This window comes from Simochromis diagramma, unplaced genomic scaffold (assembly GCF_900408965.1).
Source record: "Simochromis diagramma unplaced genomic scaffold, fSimDia1.1 OVJJ01000660.1, whole genome shotgun sequence".
NCBI classification, from domain to species: Eukaryota; Metazoa; Chordata; class Actinopteri; order Cichliformes; family Cichlidae; genus Simochromis; species Simochromis diagramma.
In genome coordinates, this window is record NW_024387084.1 from 264,993 (window position 1) to 288,909 (window position 23,917).

The 23,917-nt window shown below is 39.3% G+C and overlaps 2 protein-coding genes across 2 annotated transcripts; both read right to left on the minus strand.

Annotated features, from left to right (window-relative positions):
• Window positions 1-8,641: 8,641 nt before the first annotated feature.
• On the minus strand, window positions 8,642-16,558 carry LOC120742633 (protein translocase subunit SecA-like). Its single transcript, XM_040046056.1, has 2 exons — window positions 14,561-16,558; window positions 8,642-13,184 (listed from the first exon to the last, which is right to left on the minus strand). The coding sequence occupies exons 1-2, from the start codon at window positions 14,568-14,570 to the stop codon at window positions 9,628-9,630; spliced, it is 3,567 nt and encodes a 1,188-aa protein (XP_039901990.1). The 5' UTR covers window positions 14,571-16,558; the 3' UTR covers window positions 8,642-9,627.
• Window positions 16,559-16,712: 154 nt separating this feature from the next.
• LOC120742634 (nuclear factor 7, brain-like) lies at window positions 16,713-19,750 on the minus strand. Its single transcript, XM_040046057.1, has 2 exons — window positions 19,590-19,750; window positions 16,713-19,500 (listed from the first exon to the last, which is right to left on the minus strand). Exons 1-2 carry the CDS (start codon window positions 19,720-19,722, stop codon window positions 18,092-18,094), a joined length of 1,542 nt encoding a protein of 513 aa, XP_039901991.1. The 5' UTR covers window positions 19,723-19,750; the 3' UTR covers window positions 16,713-18,091.
• Between the last annotated feature and the right edge of the window lie 4,167 nt (window positions 19,751-23,917).

The following is a 23,917-nucleotide window of genomic DNA, read 5'->3' on the forward strand; positions in this document are numbered from 1 at the left end:
ACAGTAAGATGAGGGAACTTTAACAAGAAGTATAAAAAGAAAATATACTAAACTATAAAAAGATCTAACAGCAAAGCTGTAAATAATCACAATTTCTTAAAATCCTAATAATAGAAAAAGCACAAAAGCCCTGAGATCATGACCTCAGCAATTACAGCCACACTCTTTATAAACTACAGCCAAGCAAATGTCTCCATCTACTGGTGATGGCGTTAGAATGAAGTGCTTATTGTGCACATTTACAAACTCGTAAACGTTACATGCTCTACTTTTTAAAGTGCAGTATTCTGGGACTGCACAATACTTTTTCACATGCAGGTATTTCTGTCTGCTTGTATCCTGATCTTATATAAACGTATGTTTACAGCAACGGGACAAATGGTAGCTGGGAAACGGTCCAAATATCTATTTTTTCTTCACATATTATTAAATATTACATAAATTCATAAGTATCACATTGTCTTCTATTGTCCTGTTAAACTTCTTCTTAGTCTGACCTTTAGTAAAGTGCTCCAATTTAAAATCCATACTGCAAACCACCCACACACAAGAAAACAAATTGACAAGAAGGAAAGCTGAGACAACAAAAACAACTTTCTGATGTTAGGAGGACACAGTGTGGCTTGACCTCGTTTCTATGAACAAATCTGGTTAACATTTAACTGTACATGTACATTTTTCTGTTCTTTTTTTTTCTTTCTTTTTATCGGTTTTAACAGGGGAAATGACGCTAAGGTTTCCACCAGGTTTGCTGGGGAGGAAGAGGGAGGGCTTAAATTGGTGCAACTGACAAAAATCAATAAAAGAAGAAAAACTTGAAGTTATTGCGAAGGACAATGGAGGAAACGTGTTTGTACTGTCTGCTCTGTGAGTAAAATCTCTCACTTTTAACAATGTTTATTTTGCTTGATTGTTTAAAGTCTTCTTTGTTGCTAAGTGATAACAGATGACGGACATTTCCACAGAAAGAAGGGAAGGGAAATTAAAAAAGGAGTTAACAGCAATATTACCTGGAAACTTTGTATAACTGATAGTAATTAGGCATTGAGTCGTGAATAGTTTGAGATGTTTACATTGGTAACATCCAAAATCACAACAAAAAGTAAAAATGATCATGTGTTTTGCTTTCCAATAAATTTATTAATAAAGCATAAATACCATCACCGTCTAAGTAACACCACTGTCATTTTTATCTTTCTTCTAAAACAATGCTTGAGAGCAGGACAGCCTGTTCGTGTCAGTAACACCTGCATAAATATGAACTGCGTTCTGTGTTATGTTTCTCAGTCATGTAGTTTTTTTTTCCCTGATTAGTTTCTTGAGTCGTTGTTTTATTTTGAAATAAACCCAGAAATCAAATCCAAAATTTCTAATCTAATATTTAATATTACCTACCACAGAAGCTCTAATGGTATGGAGATGAACTACAGCATCCCCTGTTCTCTATTTTGCAAAGCAGTAGAGACAAAATCAGCAGTGAGGCATACAGTACGACCCGGGTTTGTCATGTTTTTCTTCAGGGTTATTGTGTTAAACTTATAACCATCTCTTTTCAGCTGTGATCTCACTGCTGAGCTGTGCAACACACCAAGGTCAGTAACCTTCTTCTGTGTCTGCTTACATCTGTTAAATGCTCAGAATGAAGTTGTGTTATCAACACAAAAGAAATGTTTTTCTCTTCTCAGGAACTCAGTAACTGGTTAGATACTGTACACCACAGAATCAAATAACCTGCTCTTAATCTGTTGAGATTTAGTTGCAGGCACACAAAGTTTCATGTATTTAGATTTAGCTGTTTTATGAAATGATTTAATATGTCAGGTATTTTTTTTTTTACAACAATAAAAGTCTCAACATTATTTCATTGTAACCCTCACAGCTCGTCTGACTGTGAGTCCCAGCAGCTCTTTTCAGTTCTTTTTAAGAAACTTTGTGTCTCTGAGCTGTGAGGAGGACGACAGCTCTGCTGGATGGACTCTGAGGAGAAACACAAACGTAGGAAACATCACTCAGTGTGGAGATAGGTGGGGAAAACCAGCTGGTTCTTCCTGTAACATCAGCAAATTATATGAATCAGACAGTGGAGTTTACTGGTGTGAGTCCAGAGAGGGTCCCATCAGTAACATGGTTAACCTGACAGTCACTGGTAAGCTGAGTGTGTGGAGTTAGTGTTGATGAAGCTGTGTGTAAATGGATGAAATGCTGTAGTTTGTCTCTGTGTTGAGGTGGATCAGTGATCCTGCAGAGTCCTGTCCTCCCTGTGATGGAGGGAGATGACGTCACTCTGCTCTGTAAAACAAAGACCACTCCCTCCAACCTCCCAGCTGCTTTCTATAAAGATGGCTCCCTCATCAGGAAGCAGCCTACAGGTCACATGACCATCCAGCATGTTTCCAGGTCTGATGAAGGCCTCTACAAGTGTGACATCAGCGGTCATGGAGAGTCTCCATCCAGCTGGATCACTGTCACAGGTGACACACTCACCTGTCTGTGTTTCTGCAGCTTTCAACATTCACAATGTGACGACAACTTAATGACTGTGTTTGCTTTATTTTAGGGGAACACACCACCACACCTCCACCTACATCCACACCAACACCAGTCTCCATTATTACCTCTCCTCCTGATTCATTGCTTCTCCCTGTGTTGTTGTCTGTTGGATCAGTGTGTGTTGTGGTTCTGCTGGTGTTAGTGGTTCTGTTGGTGAGACAACGTGTTTGTAGGAAGTCTGCAGGTGAGACTCAGAAATATGACGTAGAGAGTTATGTAAACTATTTGTTACATGTTATCTATTAACAAGTATTCGTTAAGATCACTGTGCTAAATTAATTTGGTGTTTGTGTTTGTTTGTTTCAGTTGATTTGGAAAAAGCTGAAGATGGCCTCACATACAGTGATCTCAAAGAATTACATCACCAACAACAGTCAGTTAAACTCAACACAGGTAGCTTTTTATGTACTTTGTGTTTGTGTGTGTGTGTGTGTACAGTATATACTTGTATGCAACTTTAACATTTTATTCAAAAGGTAAGGATTTGGTTTATTATAAAAGGTCTTAATGCAAGCAAACATGTAACAGTCTTTTTCTTAGGAAAAGGGAGTTCTTCAATTTCACAAACAACATTTTCAGAATTTGCTTTCTAGTATTTTCATCTAAGCCTTGCTTATATCCATAATGGTTAAATCTTCAGCTGGGCTGAGACTATAGATTGTGTTTAAAAATGTTAAAAAATGTGTAATGTCACACAACATTCTCTTCCATATACATCTGAAGGCATTTTCAAGTGTCATTGTTATTGTTTTAGCCTTTGTTGTCTCGTTTGTTTGGAGCCAGAAGTACAGAAGTAACTATATTTAGAAGAGAAGGTTTTGCAAATTTAACAGCTATTGCTGTTAACAGCTAAACAGTTATTGGTACCTTCTGGGAAAGTAATGCAGAAAGAGGCTCAGGTTCCAGTAGAATCTGCGGCTGGTGCAGACAGACATTTCTTCCTGTTAAATGCAATTTTTTGCTTGCTCATAGGGGCTTTGAGCTTTTATGCTTTGCACCTTACATTAACATGCACCTTAAACTATTCACTTAAATCAGTTCAATTCTAAAAATGATCAGACTATAGTTGTTCTGGGTTTGTAGATGACTATTGGTGAATTTTGTTCTCTTATTGCTGGTCTGTGTCTTTATTAGCTCAAAGTTGGTTTGTTAGTAGGCAAGCAAGCAATTTATTTATATAGAACTTTCAGAACAACTCCCAGCTGAAAACAAAGAGCTGTACACCTGACATGCAGGTAACAAAAAGAAAAATAAAATGATAATTGGAATGACATTTAAAATAATAAAATTAGCATATTAGATTAAAACAATAAAACCAGGGTCATACTGTGTCTAATGTGTTAACAGAGGTTAACAGCCTGTGGTTTGATGTCTCTGCTCAGGTTTTACTGCAGGGCTGTTAAGAAAAGAGGAAACATGTAGATGAACAGTTTGTACAAACAGTAAAGTAAATCTCCTCATAGTTCTTGTCACCTATATCCAAATTCTCAGTTTTAGTTTTATGTAGTTAATCATTTTATAGTTTGTATGATATACTGACCTTTTGACCAGATAACACATTTCCCTGTAGTTAACATGTGAATAGAGTAACCACAGTCCGTCAGTTCACATATAACCTTCTGTATCAGTTCTGTTTTTGTTTTTCACAGCAGTACCAATAGAAGAAATAAAACTGTCGAGGGTCTCAGTGTTTCACATGACTGTCATGTGATAACGAGAGATTTTACAGGGCTCTATGCAATCCTATGCAAAACAAACTAGAACCTTTTGAGGGAGACATTTGGGCAGTTTGCTAAGACTTCAGGAACAATGTCTCTTTTTTTTACATAGGACAGGGGCGCATTGGAGATTATTGGGCAGAATGTGCACATCAACACCTCATACCAGCTTTAGACATGGCAGTGTAGTCCTCTTTGTTCCAACATATTCTAGAGTCAAATGTGAGGCCGTTTGTCCAAAAGACTTTGGGTCTTTTTTCATATCTCTCAAGTTTTTATGTAGTTCATTGGGTTTATATGTGTTGTAAATACTAGGATGCTGTGCGATTATCTGTGGTCGGTCTTGTTTGCACTTTGCTCACGCGTTGCAGTATAGTTGGAGCTCCAGAAACCTGCAAAGCTGCTTAGCAGTGTTCACACTGATGTGTTTTGATAAAGCTGTTAATGGAGATAAAGAGATTAAATGACTCATCTGCAGCTCACAGTTGAATTCAACACTAACAGGAAGGTAAACTAGTTTAAATGGTGTCTGTTGTTATGTGCGTTATCTCTGCGGTAGAGTGTCACTTCCTGTTATAACACACAACAATTTAATAAAACAATATAGATAACTTCTTATTGCATTGTATAATCTTCACATATTTCATCCAACGAACACGCTCTGTTTATTAACTCGCTAATTTATATTTAAAGTTTTCACTCAATGTGTCTTTAGGGTTTAATAGCTTAGCTTAGCTATTAGCTGACTCGCTAGCAGCATGGCCTCTTCACCTGTCCCTCCTGCACTTTCCTGCTCATTGTGTCAGATGTTTAGTTACTTAGTACCCGTTTTTCCCCACTCGGCCACACCCACTGAGGGTCAAACTCTGGTAATTGGCAATTCTGTTCCGAGATATGTGTGTGAAGATAGGAGCACCGGCAACAAAACCATAGTCAATTGTCTTACGGAGAGCAAGAGCCAGGTGACTTTGAGGGAAATTTAAAACTGCTGAGCAGCACTCATTTCTAGAAATTTGGACAAATTTATTAAACCTCCCAAAATATGACTATCCAGAGTTGGGATCAGATGTGTGTCAGCTCCCAAACAGACAAAAAACAACCTGAAAATTTATCCATGAAGCTAGGTAACACAAATCAATTACTTAAACTGCAGGAATAAAGACATAAAAACCTGGATGAACTCTCTGCTTCTAAATTCAGATAAAACTGATGTTATTGTACTTGGCCCTGAAAATTTTAGAAATATGCTATCTATCTAAATGGACTGTCTCAGAGTGACCTTGAAAAACTAGCTTCTGCATTTATTACTTCTCAGCTGGACTACTTTACCTTAAATCAGCAACCACTGGATGATCAACATTTATACAAAACTTTAATGGCTCTTTATTAATTACACAACATGCCAGTAAAGCTCTACGTGAAAATCAGTGAAATTCTAATTCTGTATCGCAAAGTATCCCCTAAAATATGTTCAGGTGAAACAACAAGAGAAGGAAGTAACTGCTGCATTTGAGAGCATTAAAGTTTAAAACATACCAAACCAGTAGTACACTACAAAAGGTGAGTTCTCATCACACCGTTGATGATATTGTGTACATGGTGTGACAAAGTGTGGGTGTCTTTGTGGGATTTCAACTGGACTTAATGCCAAAAGTCGAAATGTCACTGGGGTGTTTTGAGTGAAACAGGAAATCCAGCCACAGAGGTTCTGAAACCCCCAACGGTCTCTAAGAACTATTTTTATATAGGAAATCATAACTCTTTCTTTAACATGCACCCTGCATACTGACAATATTTTTATAAGCTTTACTACTTGCACTGATGACCTGTGTGTGTTTTGTTGTGCAGGGAGTGATTCAGCTGTAGTCTACACAGCAGTGAGAACTGAAGACATCAATTATGAACAAACAGAAATGCGATCAAACAGATCTGGAGGTAAACATGCTCTTTGTTCAGTAAAAAGAAAACAAGGCTACTTCCTGAAAAGTTTTCCCTTTGTAAAATATAAAGTGTGTAAGCAGCATGAGCAAGGAAAGCATGAAGAAGCAAAGCCCTCTCGTTCAAATAGATACACTAAAAGTCAATGGATTTCACCAGCAGTGAAAATTGTACTTACATCTGTTACTAGACTAAAAGTATCAATAACAATTTTTGGCCTCCTCCATCATCGGTAAAGGTCAACGGAAATCAACAGAATTATCAAGATGAACGTTATGATGGTTCCCACAGATATCTGATCCTGTTCATGCTCGCCATTATCACCGTCTAACACAGCAACACAGACCAGAAGTGATGCCACAGCTGTTGGTGCACCACGAGCTTTGATGTTGTGTCGGCTTCTCTGTGACCTCTCGAATCTTTTCTTTAGCTTGTTGCATTTGACAGCGTGGTGCACCTGGGTTGAAGACATGAGTACAGGATTATATCAGTGTTTCCAATCATATCAGCGGAGAGATTATACTGAGGACAAGACGGAAAAGATGAGACATTCTGGAGAAAAATTTGAAAAAGTCTCCACGATTTCATTTGACTTCTTTAACTCCTATGCTACATTTTTATTTTATTTTATTTATTTTTTCCTAATGGCAGTGTTGTTCAGGAGATGACTGCAGTGTGTCTAGCAGACGTTGTGCTGTGGTGTCACACTTGCTGCATGACATAACCAATTCATCACATTGGTTGTGATAAGGACTTATGAGTCCTACACTAACCTTCAGTGTGAGCACAGGAAGGTGGGGGGGCACTGCCTTCCTGTTTGTTGCTGCTTCGTTTTGATCAGCTGCTGAAGAACATTTTGAGCAGCTCAGTCTTTTCAGATTCTTTACTTTAATATCTTTTGATTTTGACTCCACAAAGGAAATAAGAGACGCGAACATGTTACCTTTTAGAAACAACCCTTTTGCTTTCAGTGTATGAGTGCAGCTCAGCGATGTGTCACACACTAACCGCTCTGCTGACACTCTCTCCTTTGACATAAACTACTGCACCAGCAACTTCCTGCTGGGTTTCTTTCACATCAAAACCTTATTTGTGACAGCCTGGCTGAAACACTTTTAGCTAAAGTGGTTGTGGATTTAAGTCATTAGTGTAGTCAAATTTCAGAATTACAAGAGTTTGAACCCACTGAGAAATGTTTCCTTAATGAAAATGTTTTTTGGATAAGTTATTTTCACTGTGATTGATTTGATACAATTCTGTCAATTTGCTTCATATAAATATAACAGACGGGCTTAGTTTTATACTTTTCTCATGTTGTTTGAACTGTGTGTATTTTGTGTTTTCAGACTTTGTACAAGAGCCGGATGTTTACTCCTTACTGAAGTAACCCACCAGTCCAACCACTGGAACCAGCTGCTGGTCTCAAACGTTTTAGAAATCATTATATTGTATGTTCAAAAGCATGTTGTCCTCAACCTGCTCTTAACTGTCTTATGATGGCCACATTGGCAATATCTCTTCCATAATATAGAAATGATACTATGTATTTTATAAATAATGCATAATGCACTGTCTTTAATATTTTACTGTTTCCGGTTATATTTTATTTCCAAGTGTAAGACTGTTGTCGCCTGCTTTCTCGCAGGAACAATAAAGTTTGTTCTCACTTCTTGTTCTTCTCGTGAGGTTCTTTGGGTTTCAGAAAGAGCGCTGGGGGCTGGGGACAAATGTGAAATGTGGCTAACCGACTGCTGAGCAGTAACAACAACAAACACGAATAAACCCACAGCCGCAGACTAGAAGCAGCAGGAACATCACTCAGGGGCTTAAAACTTCGCAGGAAAGCTTCAGATAATTTATTACAGGCGATGTTTGAACGAAAGATGTTCCTCCATCAGGTGATGGTTTTACCTCCATGGTTCAGGCTGTGTTGATGTCCTCATAATGAAATGAGGACATGTTTGACATTTGTCCTCATTCAGTCAGAGATGAGTTGGAGACATTTAACATGTCATTATTTTCACAAAGTTATTGAGTTAAATTGTAAGTGGGATGTCTCAGTGTCATCTGCATATTAGATACAATTCCAATTGTAATAGAAACACTCTGTATGGACTTGATCAGGTAAACTAAAGCTCCAATAATGAGCTCAGCCTCTTCCTCATCAACAGGATTCACATCATGGGTTTATACACTTCATGATGTTTCAGGGTATATGTGGAAACAAAAAAAATATAAAAAAATTTAATGACTAAAAATGAATATTTTACCCAAACATTAATTTGCTGTTTCATGCAGACAAATGTAGACAAACTCGGGCTTTTCACAGATTTTATTCTAAACTTATTTGAGTCATTAGTTTGGATCCACATGGTTCCTCAGTTCTGTCAGTAGTTCTAAATTTGAACTCCTTTTTGGTTCAGTCAAAAATTATTTCTACTAAAGTCAATTCTGCCAAACAAATGCTCACACAAGTTGTGTTTCATTTTTAAGTGATGAATTTTGCCCAGTTCTCCCACAGTTTGATAAAATCTTCTGTTCTGTTTTCCACCTTTCTGTCTATAAACAGGAACGAGCTGATTTTGTGTAAAAAAACTTCATCATAATCTTTCACGTCCCTTCATCCATTCAAAAGGAATAGATATGGTTCAGTATACAGTAAGGTGTTTATACACTAAGCTCTCACGCATAATCTAAGAAATCAGAAGACAGAAAGATGCGGATTGTTTCTCCTAAATTATCTGACATGATGATGAATTTCCAACCATAATCTTCTTACCGTGCTTTGATAGAAACACAGTCTGGTGCTGCCATCTACTGACTCAGAAGTGCTCAAACAGCTGCGCTTTTTCACCCTGATTCATTTCCATCTCTTAGAATGACCATAACTCATATGCTGGACTTAGTGTTTTACTTAATATGACCACAAACCTGCCAATAAAGTCACCCAGATAGTGCTCAGGTCACTGATGCTACCAAAACCTTCTATAGAACTGCAAGTCTGACCATAGTAGCAGGTGTGTGATGGTTCTTCAGGTCTCATCCATCGATCAGACCAGAGTACATTCAGTTGTTAATGTTTGACTGTGTTATTGCCTTTACTTTATTCATGAGCCCAGACACATATTATACATCACTTAATTTTAATGATTAATTGTCAGAATTGCAGTGACATTGTACAAAGAAACATAACTAAACCTAGTTGGACCAACTGTGACTTACTTAACAGTATAGCTATGGATGTGAAATTATGTGAGTTAACAACATGAGATGACAACATAAGACTTTAAAACGTATGCCATAGTTGTATCTACTAGGAGGCTGATGGGTATAACTGGTTGCTGCCATTATTTTACTCCCATTCTTCGAAACCTAACAAATATTCTTTAGAGCAGCCCTTGTTTACTTAAACACCTGCCTCCTAAATTGTCTTCATTATTTTTCTAGTAATCTTTGAGAAAAAGCCTCCTAGTGAAAACAGTGTGTCTAATGTATAGACATGAGTGAGGCCCAGAGATTTAAGAGACTCAAGTTCATTTAGAATATCAAAGGAGGGGTGGCTGATTAGCTGGCGGCACATCAGAGGATCTCTAGAGCGGATAACAGGCACTGATTCCCTTAAATGGATCATAAAAGGCAAAAAATGCACCAGTGGAACCATGAAGAAAACTAGACTCTCCTCCACTTTTACATTTCCACCTGTATCTCTGGCTCTGTCCACTTTCTTTATGGCCTCTGTAATGTTTATCTTGAATGACTCCAACACTGTGCATCTAGCCATGAAGTGTTTGTCAAGTCTTGTGAGTGAAGCACTGTTGTTGTTTTTGGTGTGCTGTGTTAAGAACCTGTGAGTGACTTCGAGTTGGTCACAGTGAAGCTGAACAGACTTGAGTGCGTTTTGCAAATCTTCTAGAGCTCGATCGATGCAGTCTGGACTCTGACGTCTGTTTTGCTGCTTCAAAGATGTAAGAGCACGGTTGTAATATGCAATAGCTCCCCAACAGTGATCCTTCTGAATGGCTTTAGTGTACATGTTGATGCTCTCTGCAAACTTCCCCTTTTCACACAGGTCATTACCAAAGCTAATGTAGTGGTAGAGGTTTGATGATGGTGATTCTCTCCGTCTGAGTTTCTGCCTCGCTGTGTCCAGGTCTGTTTTCAGTCTACTTTTCAACTCTTCAGTAGAGTCTTTTGCACTGAAGCTTGTGAGTAGCCACATACCCCAAAACTCATTCAGAGCAGACAAATCTGAAGCTCCTGGTTTGTTGTTGCTGCTTGTGTACACATCATCTAGTACATCCAGATAATCATTGAAGAGTTCTTCCTTCTTCTTCATGTCTGGGATCTGAGACTCCAAGTAGCTTGATAGTTCATCAGCCACTGTGCTGTCTCTGACCTGTTTAATTATCTTTACTTCCTGCTGTGATGTTCCAGACAAAATATCCTTCAGCATTGAAGACATTTCTGCAGATGCTTTGTTACTGTTGCTTTGTTTATACAACCTTAATTGCATCACAAACCTAAATTGTTTAAGTGGCCTGACATCTGTTAGACTTCTCAATAAAGAATAAAGTTTCCTTATTGAAAGCAGTAATTGAAGAGATTCTGCCAGATGACTCAAACAGACAATGAGCTGAGCAGATCCTGGAGATCCTTGTCTGGCAGTTCGACCGAATGCCTGCACCTCTACACGAGCATTCTTTGGCAGGAAGGTCTGCACAACAAACAAACCTCCAGCTTCCTTTACTGTGTCAGAAACCTGAAGGTCTGTTCCACGGCCAGCGAGGTTTGTTGCTATGATGACTTCTCCTGCTTTAAACTCCTTGGAAATGATCACACTGTTGTCCATGTTGTTGTTTATATAAAGAGTTTTATTTGTGACTCTGTCTCCTAGACTGCGATGGATCATCTTTGCTCGTTTGATGGTCTCACAGATGATGAGTACAGCTCTGGGATCCCTGTATGATGTAGGGCTGGTTTGTACAATGACAACATCACAGATTTGTTTAATCCATTCTTTTTCATCTTCTACAACAACACCTTCAACCTCAAACAGCTTTCTACGTTTGAATGAGGGTATCTGACAGGTTTTGATACCGTCATAAATCTTTTGCAAAGTCTCAGTCTCTTTTTCTTGACCAAGAGTTCCAGACATCCCGTAGATCTGACTTCCAAACTGGTTTTTATACTTTTGAAGCAATCCCACATTAGACATGTAGTTTGTGATGGCTGTCATGTCACTAATCTTTGACTCGTGTTTCATTTCAATAAACTGTTGCAGTCCATCAGTCCACTTCATGTTGTTTTCAACAACCCCTGTGCAGCTGTAGTCCACAGGCACGATTCCATGTTTCTCCATCACATATTCATGGTCCTCTGTCATGAGTTGAGCTTTAAATGCATTTTCAATCCAGACTTTTAGTTTAGATTTGAGAAGCTCTGAAAAGAAGCCTGGGACGTAGCAGCTGCTTTTAGCTTGGTTCAGTTCACATGGTGTAAAATGAATTGATCTCTTTACTTCCTCTTCTACAGCTCTCACCACACTGTCGTGATCAGAGTACATGTACTGACAGAAGCCACCATCAAGTAAAAGCAGAGACACTCTTCTGCTTTCCTCATGTTCACTCTGCAGCTCTTTGCAAAGTTCCTGTATTTTGCCACTGTTATTTATGAGGCTGAGAGCAAACTGGGAAGATGGGAATTTCCTTTCCATCATTTTAAAGAACTCAGCCAGCTGGTCAGCAGTCGCACTTTTAGTCATTTCATTTAAGAGACTCGGGTTCTTTCTCAGGTCCTTGACTGATCCCTTTAACAGTATACCTGTGTCCTCTGCTATCTGGCGAATGATGGACTCGTCACCATCTTTGTCCATCATGTTTTCCAGCACTTGATAAAAAGGATATTTTGGCCCTACTGTTGTATATGTGCCAGTTTTCTTGTACTGATTAACAGTTGCCCATATACATGCCAAGAGTGGGTTGAGATGCTGTAAAGCAGGCATGTTACTGCTTAAATAGACTACATGATGACCCTTGTCTAGCATCAGGGAATCCACTTCATCCACTACTGCACACTGGAATTTCCTCTGCCCTAATATGTCCAACCTCTGAAAGTGGTGCCGAAGCCAGTCACCAGCAAAGTTTTCTGCAGTGCCATAAACAACTTGACACTCATAGCACTTTTTTAGTTCTACATCAGGCCTGTTGCAGTTATAATCAGCAGTGATATTCAACTCTTTATAAAATCCTTCCCATTCTTTACAATCTCTCTCTGCAAGAACTGATGAACTTGACATGATGTCGACTTTTTCTCCTCTCAGAGCTCGAAAAGCTGCAAACATGGCCACGATGCAGGACTTCCCCTCTCCTGTGCCAACCTGAATCAATCGCCCTGTTTCTGAAAGAGCCATCAGGCACCAGCTCACCATCTGTGTCAGTCGTGGCCGAAATGGCTTTTTAATATTTTTAGTTTTTGTTTTTTCTACTGCCAAACAGAGCTTCTTTAAGATGGTTTTCAGTTCACTCTTCTGTGAGCCGTCCTCAGGAATATCACGCCCTTCATGAACTGTTGATACAATATCTCTGACATCATTTAAAATGTTTTTATCAATCTGGTTCAACTTTTCTTGCCGAATTTCATCAAGTATTTCCTCCAGAGACTTCAGTCTGTCACTGGCTAAATATTCCTTCAAGGTTTCATCTGTTACAGTTTTTTCTTGGAGCAGTTCCAGAAGTGTTTTTCCATCTTCATTTTTCCAGTCTGAAGTAATAAAGTGAATCTCTATGCAGTGCAACATTTTGATCATCCCCATGAGGAGATGTGATTTGTCATTTACTGATGATTCAAATCTCTTCAAAAGAGCATCAAACAAGTCAGCGACCTCCTTTGGGCTCCATTTGATATTTGTAACCAGTGCTTTCAGCGTCTTGAGGAGAATTTCTTCATCATCATCCATTTTTTTAATCAGATAAGAAAAATCTGTTCAAAAACACATTTAAAAATGTGTTGAGATTGTTACTCTGAAAATACACAATGCAATTTGTACTAACTTCCAGGCAGGCTGTATTTATTTGCACCATTGTATTATTACAATGACAATCATAATCTAACACACTGTCACGGTCCTGGGTCTTATGACCCAGTGTTTTGAGTTTCAGTTCTTTTGATGCTGTTAGTGTATGTTCTAGCCTATTATGTTTCCTATGTGCATCTGTTTATCAGTTCCCCCTTGTATGTGTCATACCCTGTGAAGTCTCCCTTGCCCTTCGCTTCGTGTGTTTCTTATCTATTTGTCTTATGTTGTTAGGTCTGCGTTTCATTAGATTTCCTGTTTTATTTTGAAGGGTTCCTGTGTCCCTAGGTTCAATGTTGTTACTGTTACGCTCCCCTTGTCACGTCGTTATGTTCATGTGTGTCAGCTGTTTCCCCATGTGTTCCCACTTCCCTCATTATCCTCCTGTGTGTATTTAGTCCGTGTGCTTTCAGTCATTCGTTGTCAGGTCGTACTGTCACGGTCTGGCTGGGGCAGACCATATGTGTTGCAGAGGAGGACTCAAACGCAGACCAAAACGTGGTGTGGATTAACAAAAAAGCCGTTTATTGAGGCTAGCAACGAGGGTACAAAATAATAGGGCATCGGTGAAAACTAAACAATAACCTAAACTGGGTGAACTAATAACAAAACATGAAAAACCTTAACCATAATGAACTGACAGAGATACCTGGAGATGAGACATGGATGAGCAGACGACCTGACAACGAATGACTGAAAGCACACGGACTAAATACACACAGGAGGATAATGAGGGAAGTGGGAACACATGGGGAAACAGCTGGCACACATGAACATAACGACGTGACAAGGGGAGCGTAACAGTAACAACATTGAACCTAGGGACACAGGAACCCTTCAAAATAAAACAGGAAATCTAATGAAACGCAGACCTAACAACATAAGACAAATAGATAAGAAACACATGAAGCGAAGGGCAAGGGAGACTTCACAGGGTATGACACATACAAGGGGGAACTGATAAACAGATGCACATAGGAAACATAATAGGCTAGAACATACACTAACAGCATCAAAAGAACTGAAACTCAAAACACTGGGTCATAAGACCCAGGACCGTGACACACACGTAACAACATTTCTCTCAATATATTTGCCTAGTAAGGAAAAGATTGCTGGTTTGATTAATGATGGATGCCAATCTCCTTTCAGTGTGAAAACTCAAAGCCAAATCAAACATGTACAGACACTATGCTCTGGCGACTCTTTGTGACAAGCGAGCAGCTGAAAATTGCTTATTCTATTCATATTTCATGCAATGTTTTTGAAATCTATTACTGACCTGTTGACATGATGAGAAAGATTGCAGATGATGTGCGTTTGTGAAGACTCTGGTGATCTGCTGGCTCTCTCTGTATTTGGTTCAGTGCTTTTATTTCACCCCTTGGATTTCTCTTTCACAAACCCTGCCCTTGCCCCGTCACAAGGGAATTCCCTGACAAGCCTACCCTTATGATTTGCATTTACTGTAATTTAAGATACTTACTTTGAATAAGTTATACAGTGCACATCTGTAGAGCAAAACGGTGATTGTTCCAACAAGGAATAATTTGATTAACAGTTTTATAATCGTTTTAATCAGTTGTCGAGTCAGCCTTAAACTTCCCGCTTCCCCTTTACCGGATTCACTACTCAGCAGTGCAGGACATGAAAGTTAAAAGCAAAATTTGTGGGTGTGTCCTGTTTGGCTAAAGTCATGGCATGTCTTGGCAAACTTCTTTGTCATGGAAAGAATTTGATAGGCATCATTGGTTTTAATTTAGTTTTTGTTTCATTTCTTTGACAGTCAAACCGTTTCTTGGCAAGACAGTATCCAGCATAAAATGGTTTATCTTCTGACGCAAATGCATTTTAAATTTTCAACTCACATGCAAATTATTATGAATGATTTACAGAATCTAATAGTCTGTTAGAAAAATCCACTTACAAGTCATCTGGATTATTTTTAGGGAGCTTTTATACATATTTATATGTAGAAAGAGGTCTTTCTGTCAAAGTCAGTAAGAAGTAAATGATACACACCTGCAAATAAAAAAAATAGCAAAAACCTTGTATCTCTTTTTTCATGGTGCTGATGAAAAGCATTGACTGGTTTGTCCAGAATGATGCAGATTAGTGATATCGGTGCAAAAGAACCACAATAAGTATAGGAAGAGTAAGAATAAAATATATAGACACTTTGAGACTGAGGAGCAAATATACACTTTAAGGGCAAAAGGGTTAATAACAACCTAAAATTTGCAACTGAGATTTAAAGTGACTGGCAGATTTATCATAGTGCCACATATGCCTGGCATCACATTCATATCAATGAAGTAACCTCAGTGTTCCAAAGGCTGTGGGCATTTATACACAATTGAATCTGAACAGATTCAACAAACTGGGTCTTCATCCGAATCCACTTGAACAGCAGAATGTATCCAAAGTGAATAAAATTACAGCTTGAGACTGGACCAGAGCCAGATCCAGGAGGTCCAGATATTTATAATTTGACATAATAATAAATGATTTTAAATGAACTGTATTGATACTGGGGGTGTGAATGAATACTAGAATTTAGAAACTAGAGTTTGTATCTCTTTATAGATTCAAGTGCATTCTACTCACTGTCATGTCTTTCTACATGGATGGACAAGATCCCTGATCCACCTCAACACAAAAGCAATCTATCTCAATCTGATATTTTCCAAATTAACTTTAACCGGACGCTCATAAACATTTAATTGCAGTAGAAAGTACACTTTCAAAAAGTTTGATAATTGTGGGGCCCTGAAAGCCAAAATGCATCCTCCTTGCTTGCTCTCCCTACAGCTTCTGAAGACAATCTATTTTTGCACCTTTAACGTTGCATTCAAGTCAAGGACACGGATGCAGATTTCCAGTTAGGATTGAATTATTCTGCTGTGGCATTCACACACAGCAGGTTGAGAGTAAAATGATCAAGGGGAACAGATACACGTGTTGGGAGTAGTAGTAGACTAACATTCAGTGCATGCCATTCCACACACCTGTGGTGCATTCAAGGGTGATGCAACATGCTACAGAGAAATAAACATTTAACTGTCAGTGCTTATACCAGCCCACTGTATGCAAGATTCCCAGCACAGCCCAGAGTGGGTGAATCAGATGTGAATCAACTGACTTTGAATCTGTTTAAAGTACTGGATAATTGCTGTCAGCAGATGGCAGCACTATGGCTGGGTATTGTCACTAATTTCTACAGGGTGGGCCATTTATATGGATACACCGTAATAACATGGGAATGGTTGGTGATATTAAAGTCCTGTTTGTGGCACATCAGTATATGTGAGGGGGCAAACTTCTCAAGATGGGTGGTGACCATCTTGGATACAACTTTTGTTTTTTTCAATAGGAAGAGGGCCATGTGACACATCAAATTTATTGGTAATGTCACAAGAAAAACAATGGTGAGCTTGGTTTCAACGTAACTTTATTCTTTATTATATATTTATTCAGCACATTACGGTGTCAAGGGAAAGGAAATGGCAGAATGGCAAATTTTGTAAAGGAGGCACTGCGGGAAGATTGATGGAATTAAGGATCAGCTTTATTAAAACAGAAATTTAAAAAATACAGAAAATGAAGAAAATATGGCAAAAACAATGGGAGAAAGAAAGACAAGGATGATGGTTTTATAAAATCTAATGGAAAACTGGTCTTAAGTGATTGTTTCTTCTCTTAACGTCTCAGATTTGGGCACACTGAGCTAAATAGCAAACTGTTCATTTTATGGAAACACTGTAATGGGAAAAGTGAGTACTGTGGAGATGATGACACAGTACAGCATGTCATATTACACTGTCAGGATTATGAGGAAAAACAAAGACATCTAATTCAAAACCTAAATAGAATTAAACTGAAACTAGACTCAATTGATCTCCTTTGAAAAAACTCAAAAAGTAAAATTAGGCAGTATTTATTTTTCTTAAATAAACACATTTGTATGATAGCCTCTAATGCTTAAGTGACATTCTGGTACACGATCCATACCAGTTGTTGGTGGTAATTCACCAATTTGTTGTTTGCCAACCACCAATAAAATCCAAGACGAAGAAGAGTAACCTTGTGTGAGGCCAGGTGATTGCCTGGTGCAAGCAGTGACATTTGGCCATTTTTAAAATCGTCCTAAAAGACAGCTTGCTCTTTTGCGTACTGTTATGCAGCACAGTTTGTTTAATCATACTTTTTCTTGTAACTGCCTACCTCATGGTGCTATTTTTACATATATGGAAATATATGCTGTACCATGTGTGAAACAAAAAAATAAATTAAATTAAATTAAAAATAAAATAAAATAAAATAAAAATATATTTCTTGTATTAATATTAAACCTTATGAGCTGTCTGCATGTCTACAGCTCTCCTATTTAAGTAGTACCTCCTGCGGGTCTCATATTTTGTAAATGGTCTCATTAATTGAGCTGGTAGCTGTTGAGATGGGAAGCCTTAAAAACATTCTCCTGTTTAAGATAAGGGCACAATTAAAAGATTTATATATTTTTGGATCTTTATTTTAGAAAAGTTACTTATGTTTTCTTCTAGACTGTTTTTTTGTTTTTTGTTTTTTTGGGTGTGCCCACCGTGACATTTGTAATGATCTGAAATATGATAGAATTTCAAATCAAGTTTTTGGGAGTCACTGAGAAACAGTGAAATGATTGTGAAAGGGTAGACAGCAGAAGCTGAAATGGTGAGAACCAAGACAAACAAAGAGCTTTGGAACAGCGAGGCAGCAGGAGGACAGCTGCAGTTTAAAAGGATCAATTCACTAACAGCAAGCATGAGAAATATAATCACCCTGAACTTATCTGCTCCACTGACACTTTCAAAGGCAACACCTTCAATTTATCATCCAGAGTGCCAATATAAGGAAACATCTTATGAGTAAAAGTGTGTGTGAAGGTGTGTATGTGTGTGTTAGTATCAGGATCAGAGAACGACAGCTTTCCTTTGTTCCAGTCCAGATTCACTCTGATCCTCTGGAACTTCTTCTTTTCTGAGAGAACAGTGGATGGAGCTGATGGTGACAGTGCTGAGTATTCACCTGAATTGAACCTTATTCTCCGTAATCCAGAGAGTGTGGTTCCTTTCCTCTCATCAGATTCTGCTAACACGCCCAGTCCCCAGTACGTATTGTCTCCAACCTCAACATCCCAGCTGTGAGTCCCTGAGGTAAAGCCCTCAGTGCCCAGGACAGACCAGAAAAAATCAAACCTCTCTGGATTATCAGGAAGATTCTGCCTTTCTCCTCCTCTCACACTGGTCAGATCTTCAGACAGGATGAGTTGTGGATGAGCAGTGTTTGGGTCCAGAATGAGAGGAGTGTAGGAGACCATGTCCTTCATGTTGTTCCAGATGTTGAAGGTCAGGTTGCCCAGGTGTTTGGCCTGGTCTATCAGAGCTCCTGAGGGCAGCTGTGGATCATCCAGCAGGGGGCAGCGCTGGACTCTTTCCACTGCAGCCTTGTAGTTGTGCAGGAATGAGACGTCTTCAGCTCTCAGCTCCTCCTCTGTGGCTCTGACTGTGTCTGAAAGAGCTGCTATCTCTCTGCTCAGAGCCTCCATCTTCTCCTTCATCATCCCTCTCTTCTGCTCCTCTTCCTCCCTCAGTGCAGCCAGCCTGGCCTCCTCTTCCTCTGCTAGAAACTGGTGAAGCTTCTTAAACTGCTCCTTAATCTGCCTCTCTGTGTGTCGGGCCTGGACCTTAATGTGTTCTGCTGTTTGATCAAACTTCACTTGAACTTCTTCACAAATCTTTAACTTCTCCTTTAAGGGCTCCAGAGTTTCCTGAAGTTCCTTCTTGTGTTGTTGTGCAGCCTCATCGATGGGTCTGAATCTGTGATTGGTGTGTTTTTCTGAGTCTCTGCAGACGACACACACTGGCTGCTGATGGTCCAGACAGAAGAGTTTGAGTTTCTCAGAGTGCAGACTGCAGAGAGCCTTTGATGCTCTTTGATCTCTTTCCTGTAAGAACAACTCACACAGATGCTTTAAAGCCAGATTTAATGTTGGTTCATCCCTTGAAGATTTCCTCTTACACACTGGACATTCATGTTTTACTCTCTCCCTCCACCATCTCTTCAGACAGTCTTTACAGAAGCTGTGGCTACATGACAGAAGAACAGGATCCGTGAAGACCTCCTGACAGACCGGACAGCAGAGATCCTCCTCTGATCTGGAAGCCATTGAGTTTGTGAGTGATGCTGAAAACAGTAAAGTACAGTTAGTCCTGGCTCCCCTCCCTCCTCTACTACCTTCATTGAGACTTCTTTTGGATTTTGTTCATACTCACATTCAGTGTGTGCAGCGTCAGCAGCAGTGTTGGAGTTTTCCACTTTTTTTCCCTGTAGCTGGACTTTCTCAATGGAAGCTGCTAGTTCGGTCTGATCGTCTGTGCATCTCTGTTTACTACGGAACAATAGCATCCTGGTTCCTGGTTTGTCTCACATGAGTCATGAGGCGTGGTCATGTAAGATGGGTGTGCATCACAGCACGGCTCGAAGGCTTTTCTGTTATCATGTGTCAAGACAGGAAAACTCACAGATCTTAGAAAAGTGTTGCAATAGTTTTACATTAAAAATGTTAATGTTTTTTTCGCGTTATTTATCAGGTTCAGTAGAAATGGGTGGGTAATGCAGTGACACAAACACAGGTGATTTTAACTGTTGACTGGCAAAAACAGCCATCAACCTGTTGGCTGATCTGTGCAAGAATCACTCACCAGGAATTGTTACAAAAGGAGCTACTCCCTGGTCTCTAAGAGGCTAGATAGCAGTGTTCAAAGGACCCAGTATTAAACCACTACATCAGTTTTATTGAAAATGGCTTTACTGATTCAAAGCTTTGAGTCAGTGACAGAATAGCAGACAGCAAAACAATGTCTCAACAACACAAACCCTAGTTACCGGTGTAGAATAAGGAGGGGATGTTTTTCTCATTATCATTTAATATTTTAATATGGCATTATTAGTTCATCAGAAGTATATAACCAGCTTTGCATTAAACATAAATTGAAGTTTTTGACCTTACATTATTCTTTGCATTACAGTGATGGTGATAACTTTAGTTTGATCTTTTCCTTACAGGTACCAGAATAATAACATGATTTTCCATTGCAGATGTAGCCATGATCATTCCATACACATTGCAGTTTGTTGCTTATTCTAGAGTTGTGCTCAAGGTAATTAAAGGTTAAAAGCTACAGCCAGCGTGATGTCTGGCTGATCTATGGAGGGCAAAGGCTTTGAGTTTGGAAGGCCGCACGCGCTTACACAGCACTTATAAGATGTTATTCTTGGTGATTTTGTGCTTAGTCATGTTCTAATATGTTTTAAGTAGAAGTAGCTGATCCAGCAATATTCATTTAATATTATATGCTTGATTTAGAACAATACACACTGATGGTCTTAATAAATGAAAGAGTCCTTGTAGCTGCCATGTTGTGTCTTAGCAGGGTACAGATGGTTCCAGGAGACGGGGGGCAGTCAGCGTCTGCCCTCGGGAAGGAGACAATGTTATTCTTTGTGTTAAATAAAATTGTCAACATTGATTGTATTACACCTGTCACTACGCATGAAGGGGCGTTCTAATACCCTGATTTTACAAAACTATGATGATGTGTTTTTTGAGATGAGATCTGAGACTGTCTGCATACAGTGTCCATCTCCCACGTGTGTGATCATTAAATCATCGTTTGACTCAACCCGACCGGACCAGTGTTGTTATTGTGGGTTTTTCCTATGGTGTTCATCCCCAATATTTTGAACTCGTAACAGCTTGGGGGCTCGTCCTGTGGTATTGGGGTGGAAGTGTGAAGTGTGGACGGTCTGAGGTGGTCGAGCGGACAGGCACGGACCAGGGATCTGATGTGAGTGAGCTTCCCGGGTGCATCTAAAAGGTAAGGCACTGCCTGTTGAGTTGATTCCCAAATTGTGCCAAATTGGGCTGCATTAAATTAAAAGTCTACTCACTGACGTTGCTGGTTGGTGTCTGTTTTGATTTTGATGAGAATCACCGTGTGTTATGCAGTTAAAGTTGCTTAAGAGTATTTAATGAAGTTGAAGAAATATGAAACTGTTCCCAGAAGTAACAGAGAATGTTGGGTTTGAGTCCCTGGATATTGAGCTGAAGGCTCAGGTAGTTTGGTAGGGAAATTAGGACAGAAACTGTTCCCAGAAGTAACAGAGACTGGTTAATAGTTTTACAAATTAGGTCAGAAACTGTTCCCAGAAGTAACAGAGACTGTTTAATTGGTCGTAAAAAAGTTAACTTTCTTCGGTGAGACCCGTTATGGTAAAATTTGTCAAAATCGGTTAGGTGAAAATTATTATAGGACGGCAGCCCAGAAGTCTGCTAAGAAGCGCATAGCCCGGAGTTTACGCTCCCTCCTGGTCGTGGACGCGCGGCTTTGACCTGTCGGCGAACAGGGATAGTTCAGTTTGGCTTAACTGTGGGGTACAGGGCATCCCGGAATCAAGCTAGGAGTTACCGAGTCTCCTCACCGTTTTAAATAGTGTCATGTGCTTTTTTGGATACTGTTAAATTGAGTTAGGGACTTTAGAAATTAGACCAGAAACTGTTCCCAGAAGTAACAGATACTGTTTGATTGATTACAAAAAAGTGAGACTTTCTTCGGTGAGACCCGTTATATTAAATTTGTCGAAATTTGTTAGGTGCTGAATCTGTCAGGCCTGTCAGTGATTGTAAATATAAGACGTCTTTTGTAATATAAAATGATAGAATTTTGTCTGAGCTTTGTGTAACCCTCTGTGTTGACGAGAGCGCAGCTGCAGCGCTGCGAGCTATTTTTAGACGGTGTGTGAATATGCAAATGAGCTGGTGGCTGGGAGGAGAACGGAGCTTTTCACTTCCTGCCCAGAGCGTGTGAGCCTTATAAGCAGAAGGCTTTTTACTGCTGAAATCCTGTAAATAAGCTGCTGGTTTTGATGTTATAACAATATAATGGCTTCTAATTGAAAAAGAGTGGTTTCAATAATTTTCAGACACACCTTGCAACTGTGCTTATAATGAGTTGGCGCTCGGCCTTTGAAGGTCAGAAGCTTCATTCGGCGTGACTGTCCGGATTGATAAAGTGTAGTAAATGCCTTGAGTGCAGAGGGCTAATTGCAAACAAGCTTACACACACATAGGTTATGATTAGAATTGATTTAAGTAATGTAAAAAGCATTTAAGACTGAGTAACTTCAGTTTTTGAGGAGGATAAGAGAGCGTTCCTAGATCAGAGTAAGCTGCTGTAAGTCAATTGAAAACAATTTAATTAAATCTTAAATATTTTATACTGATAACACAACTGATTTTAAGCTATACCTTTAAATAAGTAAAGTTCATGAAGTTTTCTGAGCTGCCATGACACAGAGAAAGTGGAGTGTTTCACCCTGAAAGGATGAAATGATGCTCTGCCTTTGTTGTCAAGTTCAAACATAGGCCGTAAATAAATATGAGCCACTAACAAGCGTGACATAATTAATAATATCAAAATAAAGCACATCGGGTGAGTGACCCAGATAACAAAATTTATGAGCACGCAATAAAGTGGACCTGTTAGAACCCCCTTTGACATTTGTCCCTTCAACAATAAATGATTATACGGTGTCCCATGCACTAAACGGTCCCATTTAATACTGTTAAATCGTTGTTTAAATAGAATACAAGCAAACATGCCTGTGCTGTATTTTGCAACCTGTAACATACAAATTGCAGAGGAAGAGGGTCGGCTGGAGGTGACCTGTAAATGTCACATAGTGACTGAGGAAGGTGTTTCACCTTATGAGATGACAGTGTGGTCCGAGATCGAGCTGTATGAGTTAAATGTCTATATACAACGTTGCCTATTTCTATTTCGAGGCTTAAAGGAGATAACTGAGAATGAAAATGATCCAAATTGGGAGCCCACAGAGGCCGCCCACTTTGCTCAGGCTATGGTAGAGTCTGTAGTAGACGGTTTTGATTTTGATATGCTTGCTTGGGAAATAATGTAATTATTTGTGGAGATGTCTCCAAGTGATTGGTAGATTTAAAGGAGACAAATGTGTGCTCGAAAGTGCGTGGTAGAAATTGTGTGTGTGGATGTGTGTTTGGAAGGCTTTGAAACATAGGTTTGATTTGAAGAAAGCTAATCACAGTATTATGGTTTGACATTGAAGCAGAGCGAGCTATACAGCTAATTATTGAGGAGATTGGATTTAATTGATCCATTGCTCCCTCGCTCGGTAAATAACAGGGTGTATTTGTCAGTTTGTGAGCAAACATGATATTGCTTTGGGGCAATTTTCTGTAAAAAAATTTAAGGCTGTATGAATGAATTTGAGCTGTGTTATTGTTTTGTGCCCCAAAGTTAAAATGCAGTGTGTATGAGTTTATAACATTTATGTTACAGAGTAAAAAGTAGTCATTAAAAGTGAATATTGAAAGAGGCTTGGTTAAGTCTTGACACACTGCGTTGGCTGTGTGTCTTACCAAGCAGATCACAAGGAGACAGTGACCCTTGGAGGAGTGAAAGTAATTCTGAAACTTAACAGGCAGACGCTGTGGGGCGACCCGAGAGGAGGAGCCGGATAACGTCACAAACAGGGAGGTAAGCCTGTGTTCTAGGATAATGGC